The sequence below is a fragment of the Poeciliopsis prolifica genome, unplaced genomic scaffold, assembly GCF_027474105.1.
Source record: "Poeciliopsis prolifica strain line A6 unplaced genomic scaffold, Auburn_PproV2 SCAFFOLD023, whole genome shotgun sequence".
Taxonomy (NCBI): Eukaryota; Metazoa; Chordata; class Actinopteri; order Cyprinodontiformes; family Poeciliidae; genus Poeciliopsis; species Poeciliopsis prolifica.
The window spans coordinates 99185-113355 of NW_026562398.1; the positions used below are offsets into that span (position 1 = coordinate 99185).

Genomic DNA, 14171 nt, shown 5'->3' on the forward strand with positions numbered 1-14171 from the left:
AACATATAGCCAGAGCTCCAGAAATAGGCTCTACAAAGTACTAGGTCAGATGAGTTGAATCCATGTGTGCCATCCTTTTCTAGGTAAAAAGGTTTCAATGCCATGCATTAAACGTTTGTGACAAAAATGTTGCAATAAAAAAAAATTGTGACATTTTTGTGTTTGAATGTCACAAAAAAATTCAACCTAACTTAAAGGCTGATCATTTTCTTCCTTAATAAAAAGAAAATGCTCCAAACTGAAAACTGAAAAGGCAGAGACAACTTAAAGAAATAATGGGATTAAATACATCTCTGCTTGTTTTACATTTCATATTTATTGAAAGAAGAGCATTGAGCCAATTTGTAAAAAGTAACAAAATAGCAACTACAACACATTAAGTTCAACAAACCTCAAGTTCATTAAAAGAAGCTTATAAATACACATTGTTGGGTTGTTGGAATATGCCTAATAAAACTCCTTACAGGGACTATAGCATGGTGGAAATCTGTGGTAAAGTAAAAATCTGAACATTTGTGGGAAAAAAATGGTGTAGCAGTAATGCCAAACGTGAGTGAAAGGTTTTGTTTCTGAACAATAAGGTGCATTTCCCTTTACAAAAACAGTGAAGCGCCATGTGTCAGTGAGAAACAACAATTTGGAAAAGTGACCTTAAAACTGACCTTAATTATCTGTTTATAGAAACAATACTTTTCTTTCTTTAAGCTGAAAGGAAGATTGGGTTAAAAAAATAAATACAGTTTATTGATTGGCTGGATAGACTACACTATACTATTTACAGAGAGCGCTTAATATTTCACCATTGTTCACCATGACGTTGCCCATATATATGAACCATGATAAGTACTGTAAAATAATGTTAAATGGATAATCTGAATTAATATGGAAAAAAAGGAGACTATGATATGGCTATATGGATAACAGTTGAAGAGACACATACAGACAGGTTAAGGTCTGTGCATCAAAGTGCATAATGAACAAAGGGCCATTTGCAGCACCTGGGGAACGTTAAGGCTTCTGGGACAGCTTAATACAAGGCCCAGTGTCCCCACAAAAAAATAAAACAGAAATAGCCGTTTCACTGTAGCTCTCCCTCATAATGCAAGGATTCACAAAAAGCAAACATCTCAATTATTCCTCCTCATGTGTAAAGAAGTGACAAGTAAAGGATTGCGATTTCTGGCTTGGAACTGGCACTGTGAAGATCCACACATGGCACACAAGCCCCTTAACCCACCAATTCATGATCAATTCATCAGAATTTCTGAGCCAATTATGAGACAATATCAAACACCACTTTTGTTAGAAAGTGGAAGGCACAAGCTTAGCTTTGCAGATAGCATCCATTAGTGTGAGCCACTTGCAAAGAGGAATTAAGTTTCCTAGTGAAAAAAATTGTTCTGTGGAGGAAGGGATGAAGAGGTTGAGAGTTTTAGAGAACTCAGACTAACAAAAAAAAAGTAGCTGACTGGGCTAGAATAAAAACAGCAATCTGGAAATAAATATTTAACAATACTCTTGGTTTCTAAAAAGGAAAAGTTAAGAGGGTCTTTCTTTTTTTTTTGCAAAGGACATAATTGTTTAACTCTATAAATATAATTTATATAGTTTCTTTCTTCCATCCTGTGTCCCACAGCTCATGAATTCACACAGATGTGCAACCATCATCCGCAAGGCAGTGGGTCTTTCATCACTTGCAGACGAATTGGTCTACAACTTTGGTGCAGACCCTGCACTTCACATAGCAGCACCAGTGGAACTTGCAGTTGCATCGCTCCACAAGGTGTGCCTTGAATTGGTCGTAACCTCGGCCGCAGCACATCAGCTCGCATCCATCCATGCCCTCTGACGTCTTGTTGCAAAGGCGCCCCACCGTGCCTATGGAGCCAGTGCTATGGTTCTTTAAGCAGTAGTCTGGACTCTGGTCGATGTGCACCAGATCGTTGCTTGTCGGAGCGTTGAAATTGCTGTGCATTGGCACCAGTTTGCCACGCGAGTTAAGCTTCATGACTGCTGCGCTGTCATACTTCTCCTTCAGAGCGTCGCCCACCTTACGGAAGTCTGCCAGCTGCAACCAGCAGGTCTTTAAGCTGCAGGATCCAGACACGCCATGGCACTTGCACGACACATCGGCAAGGTTTGACACAGCCTTAGAGAGAAAAAAAAAAGTATAATAATGAAAAAGTGGCTAAAAGTGGTCATTCCAATTTGAAAATCCCTGCTGCTATCCCTGCAGAAAACAAATTCCGAGTGTATTGGAAAAGTGCATACCACTTGAGAATGTTCTGTCTTGCTGAAACCACAAAATGTAGTATTTTTAAAAAGTTTTTTAGTGCCTTTTTGTGAAATGGAAGTGAAAAAGGATGATGTAATTTTTGACAAAATTATAACATGCGTAAGCTCTCTTTTTCTCCAATACTCAATAAAATCCATTGCAACCAACAACCTTCAATTATTTAGCTAATTTGTATAAATCATTTCAAATACAGCTGTACTGTGTCTAAGTGATTTCTTAAGGAAAATGAGAGCACAAACACAGCATTGTTAAGACCAAAGGAAACAGACAGGGATGAAGTTGTTTAGAACTTTAAACTCTGTTTTTATTTCAACTTTGCCTAATCTGGTAAATCTCATTGAGACATGTGGTTTCCTATTTTAAGACTGACCCATTTTAACCCTCTAGCTCTACGCTCAGGAAGAGCAAGGCGGGTGTCATGATTGGACAACTGACAGGCTGATGGGGTGTCCTCTCAGCTTGTCACTTCCCAGAATCACGAGAAAAACAAAAACCTGCACACAGGGTCAGTGCAGCGGGATCAGTGTGACCCCGCAGCGACCGCACATTCTAGGACTGTGGGAGTTGTACAGACATTGATTGGTACGGTTGCTTATATCCTAACCTATGAACATCTTAATGTACTATCCAAAAATTGAGTATGGCACAACAGCAAACACCCCAAAGACAGGCATCAGGACAGGTAAGCTGCTCAGAGATACGAGTTTTCCTCCCAGCAAAAAATTGTGGTTCCAGAAAGCGCTCCACAGGTGGTGAATATGAATGTTTTCCAGGCCTCTTTCCTTTTTTAGTGCACGTGCGTGTGTGCGTGTGTGTGCGTGCGTGCGTGTGTGTGAGTGAGTGTGTGTGTGTGGGGGTGTGTGTGTGTGTGATTGAGAGGAGGAAGAGAGTACGGGAGTGAAAAAAACACAACCTTTGTCCTCTTGGTCTCATTTCTATTACTTTTGATATTAGTAATGTTTTTTGCGTTTATCACATTAGGCCCAACAATTGTAATTTGACATAAAAAGCAAAACATTTAAGAATTATGAATACTTTTGCAAGGCATTGTACATTCCCAAAGGGTTTCACTGTAACTAGTCTCTCCAGCAATCAAAGATGCTGCTGTTGTCATAAGGGATCACTTTTCTTCTGAGGGCATCTTTATTTTGTCTAAGTCTCCAAAGGTGCACAACATAAAATGTCCACTCATTTGTTTAACTTGAAATGGAACAGTTTGGCCAAAGAAATCTAGCACGATGCTTTCTTTGAGGTTGATTCAAGATGTTTGGAAAGGAAAAACCCCAGAGCTGTTTCCAACGACTCCCTCTCCCCATCCACATCAAAGCTGCGGAGGGAGTGAACAGACAGAGCTGTTAAACAGATGATCATACAGAATCTGTTTTACGGACCTGGATTGTCTCACTTCTAAAAGTCTGCTTTCCTCTTTGAGAACTTTTACACTTGTTTCTTATCGGATAATGTAAAAGGGGATGCCTTACCCTCCTTCCTGCCTCATTATTGTGGAGGTTCATCTGCAATCTTGCGCTATCGTACGAGCCTTTCGGATAGCTCTTCTCCCTTTCGCGTGCATCCACAAACTCCCTGGAGAACCTGTAGCCGTAGTTGAGGTTGTCTCCACATCCGCCCCACAGCCAGTCTCTCTGTAGATCTTTGGGACGAGCGGCCCGACTGCACCCGCAGCTGTTGAGCTCACCCTCTCTGCAAGCACGGCTCACTGTGTTCACCACCCCTGCTGCGCTGATGGCATAGGTGAATGCCGTTTCCCGACTGCCTGTAAATACACAAACATAAGCAGCATATCACATTTGACATACTGAGGCTGGAACAGAAAAATCTAAATGCTACTCTGTGGGCTGAATTATATTGCATTGTAAATATTCATACTGAACTTCTTCATGCTTCGTCACAACCCAAGAACATGATGTATATAAGTGATATCTCAACACAAAGTAGCACATCATTCATTTTTCTTTTTCAAATAAGGACGTAAAAGGTTTGGTGTGCATGTGTATTCAGTTCCCTTTTTCTTTGACACTAAAAATGCTGAGGTAGAGGTGTCTATGTACACAAAAAACTATTAGGTGTGGATTTCATACCTACTAAGATGACAAGAAGAAAACCATGTTGCAATAATGTCATTAAAAGTTCAATTTGAAAGTTGCCACAAACCATAAAAGGACACAGAAGGTGCTTTTGTCAGGAGAGACATGTCTCTGCAAACACAGTGAAAGCTGGCTCTGCACAATATTAAGTGAGTAATGTCCCTTCCACCTCACAGCTATGTGTTACTTTGCTTTGTTTGATCTAAAAAATCCCAAGAAAATTATTTAAGTTTGTGGCTGAAATGTTAGAAAAATATTGAAAAGTTCAAGTGGTGTGAATACTATACAAAGCCTCGTCTCCATTTTTGGAGTTTAAGCATTGATGTCTATGCAATATTAGAGGCATCTCAGTGCCAATCTGATTTAAGAGTGTGTGTGATGTTGTGAGATGTGATGTCATCTGACAGCATTCACTGTACACTTAAGATTATAAAGCACTCCAGCCAAGTAGTGTAGGCTCATCATCCGACAGCATGTTGAACAGTGCAATCTGCTTTGCTGTTATTGGGATGCAGCCAGAGAGAACACAGCGCCCTCAAGTGACAGAGATCCCTCTTCACAAGCCACTCACATTTGAGCAAAATTAAAAGTGACAGCGACTCTTTTGCTTTGTCTGTCATGAGTGAGTGATCCTGGAGTCACTGTTCATTAACGTCCATGTTTTCTGCCCTCAACATTACCTCTATACAGACAAGAGGTAGGTACAGAAATGTGCACGGAGTGTATACGCTGTCACTCCAACAACGCCACAGACAAGTACAGACAACTAAGATAAGATAGCAGCTCAAAAAGAACCAGATTTATGAAAAACAAATTATAAAGCTGCTTGGTAGACTGAGAAGACAAGAACTGCTAAATAATAAAAATGCACAATTCATATACTTACTGGGCTAAATCTATAGGGATTGAACGACAATGACAACAACAGATGGGAGAAAAAAGGAGATGGGTCAAGAAAAAAAATTATACAGCAAGAAAAATACACAAATATCATAAATGATAGGAAACAACTACACTGAAGAACTCCTTAGTCAAGTCTCAAAGAATGCTTTGAGGCAGATAAGATCAAAGTTCCTGGGAGATTAATTAGTTGTGAACAACTTTTAATCCAGCCTGAGGATATTGGCCTAATAGTGGAACTGTGGACAGACGAACTCTAATCTTCCGAGTTGCTCATGCACCATAACCTCAAGCAAGCAAAGCCACCAAAAAGAGGAAATCTGAACACAGTCTCACTCTGATGCTCAGTTTTAAAGCTTTCACACAGACAACTGTAAAGTGGAGGACATGTTTGTCCAGCTCACAGTGGACCAAGACCAAAGCAATGCTGTGGAGGACGAGAGCTGAAAGACTGGCAGTGTGTAAAGTTTTCATTTAGGACTCACTTGTGGAAGAACGGATGTACTCCATTGATTTAATGCAAATGGAATAAATTCTGGTTTTAGGTGTTAACCAAAATCACAATAGAAGGTTTTGAGTTAGAAGAATGTGCTTCTATGATATTATATTCTCATCTGAAACATTGTAAAGATTTCACAAAGCAAACTCAAAACCAGGGCTGGTCTGCAATTTGACACTTTGCTATGGCTCATATATATATATGTGTGTGTGTGTGTGTGTGTGTGTGGGGGGGGGGGTGGGGGTGGGGTGTGTGTGTGTGTGTGTGTGTGTGTGTGTGTGTGTGATTTGAAGTTTCATTTCACATTCCCATCGCTATTATGTTTTATTAATTTAATCTGTCCTACTACTTATGGTTTTCTGTAGTTTATAGTCCAACCTGTGTGCTTTTCTACAAGAATGCATTAAATTTTATATTGGGGCAGAAATGAACAACTAGGAGATGGACAAAAAACATTTAGTGGTTGGGTGGCTAAATCAGTTTTTTCTTTGCTTGTCTAATTTGTATAAAACATTCAGGCCATTGAAAAACGCACACCCAAGATAAATTATATAAATTCTCCCACCACAAGCAATGACTGGGATCAAAACCAATACCAAATGCAATCCAGTAGAATTTTGAGACTAAAGCTGTCAAGACTGCTGTAAGTCTGCAGAGATCACAACACCGATATTTTATGTTAATTACACTTAGAGAGCATTTAAGTACTGATGGGGAAACGGAACCAAACACAGTTAATCCACAAATGGGTTTAAGTTTAGCAAAAGAAAGCAAAACTAAGTTAGCAAAGACCATTTGATTCCACTCTTCATATATCTATAAGCACACATCCAGACACTGTAATCTCTGACAAGTGGATATATTGGAGCATACACTCACTGCACTCCTATTATGTTTAAATACAGGCAGAAAGCAATCATTCAGACTGTGTGTATATATGTGTGTGTATTAGACCATCTCCCATTCATCAGGAGGAAAGCAGATTCTCCCTCCTGCTCCATGTCAGGGGCTGCTTTTGTGGGCCAAAGCCACATGTGATTTATCCAGCAACCTCACCCACCAACTATTCCCTTCACTCAGCTGCTGAGAATCATCACCCGCGTGCATTTCACACACAGGCCTATATATAATTTAAACTTCTAAAAAAGAGGTCAGTTTATGAACATACAAAAAAAAAACAAAGAGAAATCTTAGTTCACATCACTTGTAGTGCTAATATTCTTTAAAAATGTTAACATTGTGTCCCACTACAACCTCAAAATCTTTTCAATAGACCAACACAATAGGGAGTATGATAATAAAGTTAAAAAAAAATGTCCATGGTTTTCTGCATTATTTTTTTAAATCATTGAAATCTTCGAAGTGTGGCCTACTTTTACACTCCACCATATTTTACTCGAATGCCCCTTCGTTAAATGCATAATAACCAAATATCATCAAAGGTCACCTATTTCACTGAACATAGTCCACCTGTGTCTGATGTAATTTCAATGTAACTACAGTTGTTCTGTCATGTCCTCTAAAGACATTTGTGTATTTAAAGGACATCAGTGAACATGTCCTCTAAATAAAGGAACACACCAGAGGGGACAAGGATAAAGTTCTAGAAAAGTTCTGGAGAGTGAGTTCATCAAAATGTCCGAAGGTTGAAACATTTCTGTCGCCACTGTAACTCTGGAGGAGGGGCAAAGATACATTGTTCTCAGGAATGAGAATCTGTCGACGAGGCAAATATTATTTGTAAACTCCAAAAATCTGCCCTTTGCTTAAGAGTTGTTGTAAAAAAGGTGTGTTTAAAAGAAGGCAACAATAAGGTTATGTTGACAATCTGGTGCACACCATGTCAGAGACACTATAAATACATAGAAAATGTGCTCGGGTCAGATGACTTAAAATTGTAACTTTTTTGCTTGAATGCAAAACAATGTGTGCATGTTAGAAAACTAACTCTCGTATCTTTATGGTGGCAGCAGTATCATGCTGAGGGGATAAAAATCACAACCAGATATTCTCTTTCTAGTGGTGATATTGGTATCAAAGAATATTCATGTGTCAGAATGTTAGGCAAAGTTCAGACTTTAATCTAACTGAGACTGACAGAACTTTAAAATTGTTACTTGTCTCAACACAATTTGCTGAGGTTGAGCTACTTATTAAAGTTTGCAGTTAGACACTCCCAACTATTTAAGGCTTTAGTTGTAGCTCAAAGTTTTCTATTTCGAAAGCTTTGAAACAGAAAGTTCCCAAGGGAGCTGGGAAAAAAAGAACACCACTTCCAATTTCTCTCAGTAAAATGTTATAAAATTCAGTTAACTTTACGCTTCATAATTATTATACTGTTTCTTTTAGACTATCACATAAAAGCACAAAGAAATACGTAGAAGTTTGTGGATGTGGTGTGACAAAATACTGAAAAGTTGGAATGTTTTTCTTTTTTCAATGCACTGTGATCTAGGTATATAAATCACCAGTTGGAGCTAAATCTGTCAAATTTGTCTTCATGCATGTGTTTCCTGCGCTTTCGTTTTTGTTTAACATTCGAAGAATTTCTTACCTATTTGCATGACGCGTCCGAAAACAGAGGCATTGTCCACCGTGCTGCAGTTCCAGCGCCGGTGCCTGAACTGGTACTGGCATTCCCGAATCCCCATTTTGGCACCTTCACCAATAAACTGCATGTGGTCCTGGTAAAGCTGGCACAGTTTCTTTTGGCCCTGAGACAGGCCCACCAGCTGGCTGCACAGAGGCTGGGCCCCGATGATGTAGGCCTCTGGGATCAGTAAAGGGTTCATGGCCAAAGACCTGGGGGTGGTGGGACACACAGTGCAGTGTTTTCACTCATGTGCCACTGAAACAGATGTATGGCGGTTTCACAGGCCAAGGCCATGATCAGCAGTTGATTTCACTTGATTGGCTTTGAGAAAGGTATGTAAATCATTGCAATGAGAGGCATTTAGTCAGTGCCACAAGTAAAATCTCTTCATGCGAGCTCAAGCACTATGCTCTGAAAACATTTAGAGGGTAATGAGAGCAAAAACTATTCAGAATGTAACTGAAAACAATGTTGCGATAAAACCTCTGATGTATTCGTTTTGAATCTAACAAAATTAAAAGCCTATCCCCAATCATGCATCAAGAAAATGTTGATTCAGTCTTAGTTTTAAAGCTTTTACTTAACAGGAAAGAAAAAAAAACAAAAGATTTCATACTATTGACATCAAAATAGCTTAAACTAAATAATTCTCAAATCCTCATTGTGTCCAAAATTATGAGCCTCCACGGTTTGCACAATTTTTTGGGGCGCCAAATACGGATCTGATGGTTTCATTTAAATTAAGTGCTGTGTGCAGAAGAGAAAACACAGATGACTGTACCCAAGAAGATAGCAAGGACCAATGTAAAGCAGCAGAAAGAAGAACACCAGTGTGAGCATCTGGTTCCAGGCCACAGGACAATTAGAGCAGCCCATCTCTGAGACCCAGAGAGACACAATTAGCCCCCAGTGTAACCTGATCAACTGAGGAAACTCACCAGCGAGGGAACACGGGAATGAATACACTGATACATACAAACTAAGGCACATGGCAGGGGGAAGAAAAAAAATCATTGCAGCTTCTCAGCACTCAAACACACATGCAGATTGATGCTCTGTCAACATCCACCCTTAAATCATTCACACCTGTGAGTTCTCTCTAAAAGGAAACAGAAAGACACACAGACTTTTTTTTGCCTCCTTGTCAACTCTGTAAAAAATCCCTGGTAATGAAAGAGTCTTCAGCAAGGTTTGTAATCGGACTCAGAATTTGAACTTTAATGTTGCTGCTCGCCAAGTCGGGTCCATTAGTTTAGTTTTTTTTTAACAAATTAATTCCATAACGGGCTCCCATTGTGCAAACCATTTGCTTTGATCTGGCTGTTTCTATTTTTCCACATTAAAAAAGTCTTATTTAATAAATTACATTTCAGATTTCAATGTTATAGTGGTAATAAACTGAAATGTTCTCAAAAGTGTTTACTTGAAAATTTTTATTTTCTCAATAAAATTTCTTATACCAGAGTTAAACAGCACACCAGTGAATGAAAAGTTCCTTGTGGCGATTTATCTCAGCTGGAACAAATGTGCACTTTCATATTCCTATTTATATGCATTCGAGGACTAAATTCTAAACGACAGCATTTAATGTGTCTGTAATATAAATTTTTTCTGGTTTGGCAAAATGTTTAAAAATTGCAGAGAAACTGTATTTCTGGGAAGCTATGTGCAACAGTCAGCATGTTGTACAATGTAGCTGAGCAAGTTTGGAGAATAAAAACACACACAGACCTCAAGCTGTCTTTCAAAATAAGCAAAGAAAAATATCAAATTTTTAAACAGAAATTTCTCCCATTGTGTTTTTTTTTTTCCTTCAAGCTTTGTGAACAAGTCTGAGATTAAAAATTGATCGAATGGACAACGCTGACAAATCAAGACAAAGTGAAATCTTGTAGAAGAAGAAATGTCTACATACCACCATGAGTTGGCCTCCACGACCACCTGCATGAGGAGTGTGAGGAGTGTGAGGGCAAAGACACAGTGCCTGGAGTCCAGCAAGCTGCCACAGGGCCAGCACACTGGCCGACAAACACAACCTAGCCTCATGTTCATTCTGCCAGAGATCTGCAAAAGAACAGGGAGTGAATTTGTTTAGTTCTTCTTTACTTGTTCTGCTTACTTTGCATGTTTCAGAATAAAAACGTGAATGTTAAGTCACAATTTTAGCTAAATTTGCTTATGTGCAGGAAAGATGCAAAAGTGATGAGAGCCAAGAGGTCATCAGTGGCTGCACTGCAGAGCCAGGAAAGGCATTTAGTCTGAGTGTGAATCAAAAAAGACTGATAAAAAATAAATAAATAAAAATATTGAATGGACAACACTGACAAATGAAGACATGCAGTCAGAGATGAAACAATGGTCATGAAAGCAGCCACGAAAGGCCTGAAGTTAGATTTTATAGAGATGCATTTTAATGTACAAACTGTTCAGATGGGATTTCTAAAACCGACATGCTCAGACTAAGAAACAATTTAGGGTTTCTATGTATAACAGTAATCAAATCTATCACCAATTTGTATGGCTGTATTAAGAGGGATGATTTTTTATGTTGATTTTAAGAAATGAAAATATATATATATATATATTTAAATTTTAGATTATAGTATCAATTTCAAGAAATTTCTAGGAATTTGCAAAATTAAAAAATAGATAATAGCTCTTAGAACAGAAAGTGCGGCTAATTCCTGGCAAACAGGAGCCACGTTTTGTGTGCCGTTTGGCCAAGAAAACTCACATTTAAAGGGGGGCAAAAAAAAGAGAAAAAAAAGAAACGAGCGCTATCGTTGAACGAGTGCGTGGTATTGGTGCAGTTTGACGCACACTGAAAATGAGTCTAAATAATTGCCCCTTATTTTGCAAACTAAGCAGCCGTGCCAGCCTTGAGGTTCTGTGTGAATGTCGGGATAGAGCTGTGATTTGCCACGCTCCTTTTATTTTTCAGGCTCGATTCGGGGGGAGAGACGCAAAACAACAGAGAACTCAAAAAAAAAAAAAAAAAAAAAAAGGGCAATTCTCCTCGGCACGGATGTAAAATGACTCAGGCACGCAACACATAGGCATCAGCATGTGCTTGGACGTTTTGAATGCAGCTCGGTAATAATAGCAACAATTTGTGAGTTTGTTCTTTTGTGCTTTTTCAAGTGCAATTTAAAAAGCAGAGGCTGTTAAGAAACAAGAGGCCCTGCGTGGATTTTAAACTAGTTTGTGGAGTTGTTAGTGCCCTAAACGAAGCCGGTCTGAAAATAAGTTATGTAGATATCTCTTATAATTAACTTCATTTAAAACTTCACGTTTACGAACGAAAAAAAAAAAAAACAAAACCGTAACATTTATGAATGTTTGAGACAGTGGGAAAAAAAAGTAGTAATATTTTTTTAACATTAAGATATAGCCTATTTCATTACAGTTAGATAAAGTTATTAGCATTATGCACTGCCATCATAAGCTGTGTAAATCCATGCGCCCAGTGAACCCTGGAAGCGATTTGACCCGAACAAAGGTTTCCTCGGACCTGGCCAGATGACTAATGACTGCGCTGCGAATTTTTGTCGGAGCAAGAGGTATATATGCATGAGAACAAAAATTACTGTCATGGAGAAGAATCTCCGTAAACATTTGCTCTTTTGAGAAAAGTGGGGCAATTATCTCTGCTGGGGCCCTTATCGGAACCGAGGAGTGATCTGGGGGCGGAAACTGTCGATATTGTTGGAAAACTTGGAAAGTTAATTTAAGCTTTTTTCTTTTTTTCCTCACAAAAACATTTAATTCAAAGTTCTTACAATAAGGACTTGCATCTCATTAGGGAGGTTTTTTTTTTTTTTAACGGAGAACGAAAGGTATAGAAACAAACAAACAAAAAAACATTCAGTGACAGTCAAAGTTTCACAAATGTACTTTTTAGGGTTAAAATTAAACGCACACATTTCAACACACACGAATTAATGAACACGTTTCTCCTCCTTGATGCTTCTTGGAAACCAGGAGAGGGAGCCAGGTGCAAGGATTTGATGATGGAAAAAAGCACCAAGTGACATTTCAGGCTAAGAAAACTTCTGAAGCCATCATTCATGTACAGCTGTCACAAATAAGTTGTGGGTGACATTTGCTCAATTTCGTTTGTATTATTATAATAATTATTATAATACACTCCGGCAGCAGACCCAGCAGGTGTGTTGGTTTTTTCAAAGCATGTTTCACACACATCTGTCAAGAACTTACATCCACATTCTCGTTCAAGAACCAAACGCTTTCCCCTGATCCCAGCGATTAAAACATAAACACCGGCTCGTCTTGAAAAAAAAATAAAATAAATAATAATAATAAAATTGAGTCAAGCGGGACATGACATACTCACCAGGGAGAACAGCGCTTTGGAAGTAGCAATCCACGCTCTGCAGACGTTATCGATGAAATAATCCCAGATCTGGCCAGGTAGATTTCGGATTACTGAAGACAAAACTTTGCTTTCTTTCTTTTTTTTTCTTTTTTTTTTTTTTTTTTTTTGTATCCGGATCTCTTGGAAAAGTGCTTGATGAGGCCGAGAGTTCTTCTGTTTTCGAGTTTTTAGTGTGCAGGATCGCCCCACAAGTGTATCTAATAAAAAGCGTCCCGTGCGCTTATAGCAGCTTAAAGGTCTGGTGAAAACAGCTCAATGCACAAAAAAAAAAAGGAAAAAAATAGTATCACTATATATATATAAGACAGTGAAAGGAAATTAGTTCCTTTTACAGTGCGTAAATTATGCGGCAGAAATTACTAAATAAAAGCCAAAGTGCTACTGATAAGACCGTAGTATGTCGTCCTACTTTTGTCGATTAACGTCTGAATCAAACTGGAGTGAAGCCACTCGCTAATTAAACCTCATCTACATCAGAACCAAAAAAAGCAAAAAACTACAATCGAAAAGAAGAAGAAAAACAAAAACATTTCATGCACATGGGATCCAGCTGCTTCAGCCGCTCAAGTCATAGCGCTCTTTACCTGCAGAAAGATCCACACGGTGATCCTCGCCACACACGACTTGTCAATTTACCTTCCATTCTGCAGTGCTCTGATAATTCCCTCAGCCTGAGTCAAAAGTGTGCACACGAGAAAAAAAATTTAATATGAAGTCCACCGCTGAACAAGTTAAAAAAGAAAAAGACAAAAACCGAACAAAAGTCGAATCCAGGCTGTATGCTCCAAAGAAAGAGAGACAACTTTCCCCTGTCTTCCAAACGCTGCGGCTTGGCGAGGGAGAGCGCGCGGTGCCAAGAGGACAGAGCGTGTGAAAACAGCGGCGTCTTCAGCCGGCTCCGTGTGCTTTGTGCTCCCACGCTCTATGTGTGCGTCTGGTTACGTTCAAGTGCAGAAAAACTAGCCCTCCCTCTCCCCTGCTCTCTCTCCCCCTGTTCGCTTCTCTCTCTCACCTGCTAAAGTCGCCTCCTCTCCCGTACTTGCACGGATGCGCTGCTCCACAAAAAAAAAAGAAAGAAAGAAATTTTTCAAAGCGCATGCGCTTCACATCTATACCTATCGCTTTCTTCCAACGACTAGCGTTTTAAGAGGCAAAGAATTTCAGCAAAGGTAAAGTTTCGCAGGGAGGGTGGGCAGAGAGAGAACGAGGGAGGGGGGGGGGAACAGAAAGGTGGGCGGAAAAGGCTGTAACAAAACAAGCGTCTCTATTACCTAAAATAAACTTATAAAGCGCCCGCGGCTATTAGCCCATCCATACCAGGGCACAGTCGGAGATTTTCACCGGCTGCATATCAGGTTACCGCTCCAACACAATCAAGACAA

At 39.3% G+C, this 14171-nt stretch overlaps 1 protein-coding gene across 2 annotated transcripts; it reads right to left on the bottom strand.

Moving 5' to 3' along the window:
- Positions 1-297: 297 nt before the first annotated feature.
- Positions 298-13798, bottom strand: wnt5a (wingless-type MMTV integration site family, member 5a). 2 transcript variants are annotated; one of them, XM_055045955.1, is made up of 6 exons: positions 13374-13795; positions 12748-13040; positions 10309-10457; positions 8355-8602; positions 3778-4070; positions 298-2149 (listed from the first exon to the last, which is right to left on the bottom strand). In XM_055045955.1, exons 3-6 carry the CDS (start codon positions 10443-10445, stop codon positions 1691-1693), a joined length of 1137 nt encoding a protein of 378 aa, XP_054901930.1. In that variant the 5' UTR covers positions 10446-10457; positions 12748-13040; positions 13374-13795; the 3' UTR covers positions 298-1690. The 2 variants fall into 2 exon arrangements, with proteins under 2 accessions (XP_054901930.1, XP_054901931.1); XM_055045956.1 differs by lacking the exon at positions 12748-13040 and having other exon boundaries at positions 13374-13798.
- Positions 13799-14171: the final 373 nt, after the last annotated feature.

Excerpts from the sequence above, each read along its gene's own strand:
- wnt5a (XM_055045956.1), bottom strand. The coding sequence starts at position 10,445 with ATGAACATGAGGCTAGGTTGTGTTTGTCGGCCAGTGTGCTGGCCCTGT. Across the intron at positions 8,603-10,308 it reads GTGGAGGCCAACTCATGGTG|GTCTTTGGCCATGAACCCTT; the intron begins GTATGTAGACAT and ends CACCACCCCCAG. Across the intron at positions 2,150-3,777 it reads ATAATGAGGCAGGAAGGAGG|GCTGTGTCAAACCTTGCCGA; the intron begins GTAAGGCATCCC and ends TTTCTCTCTAAG.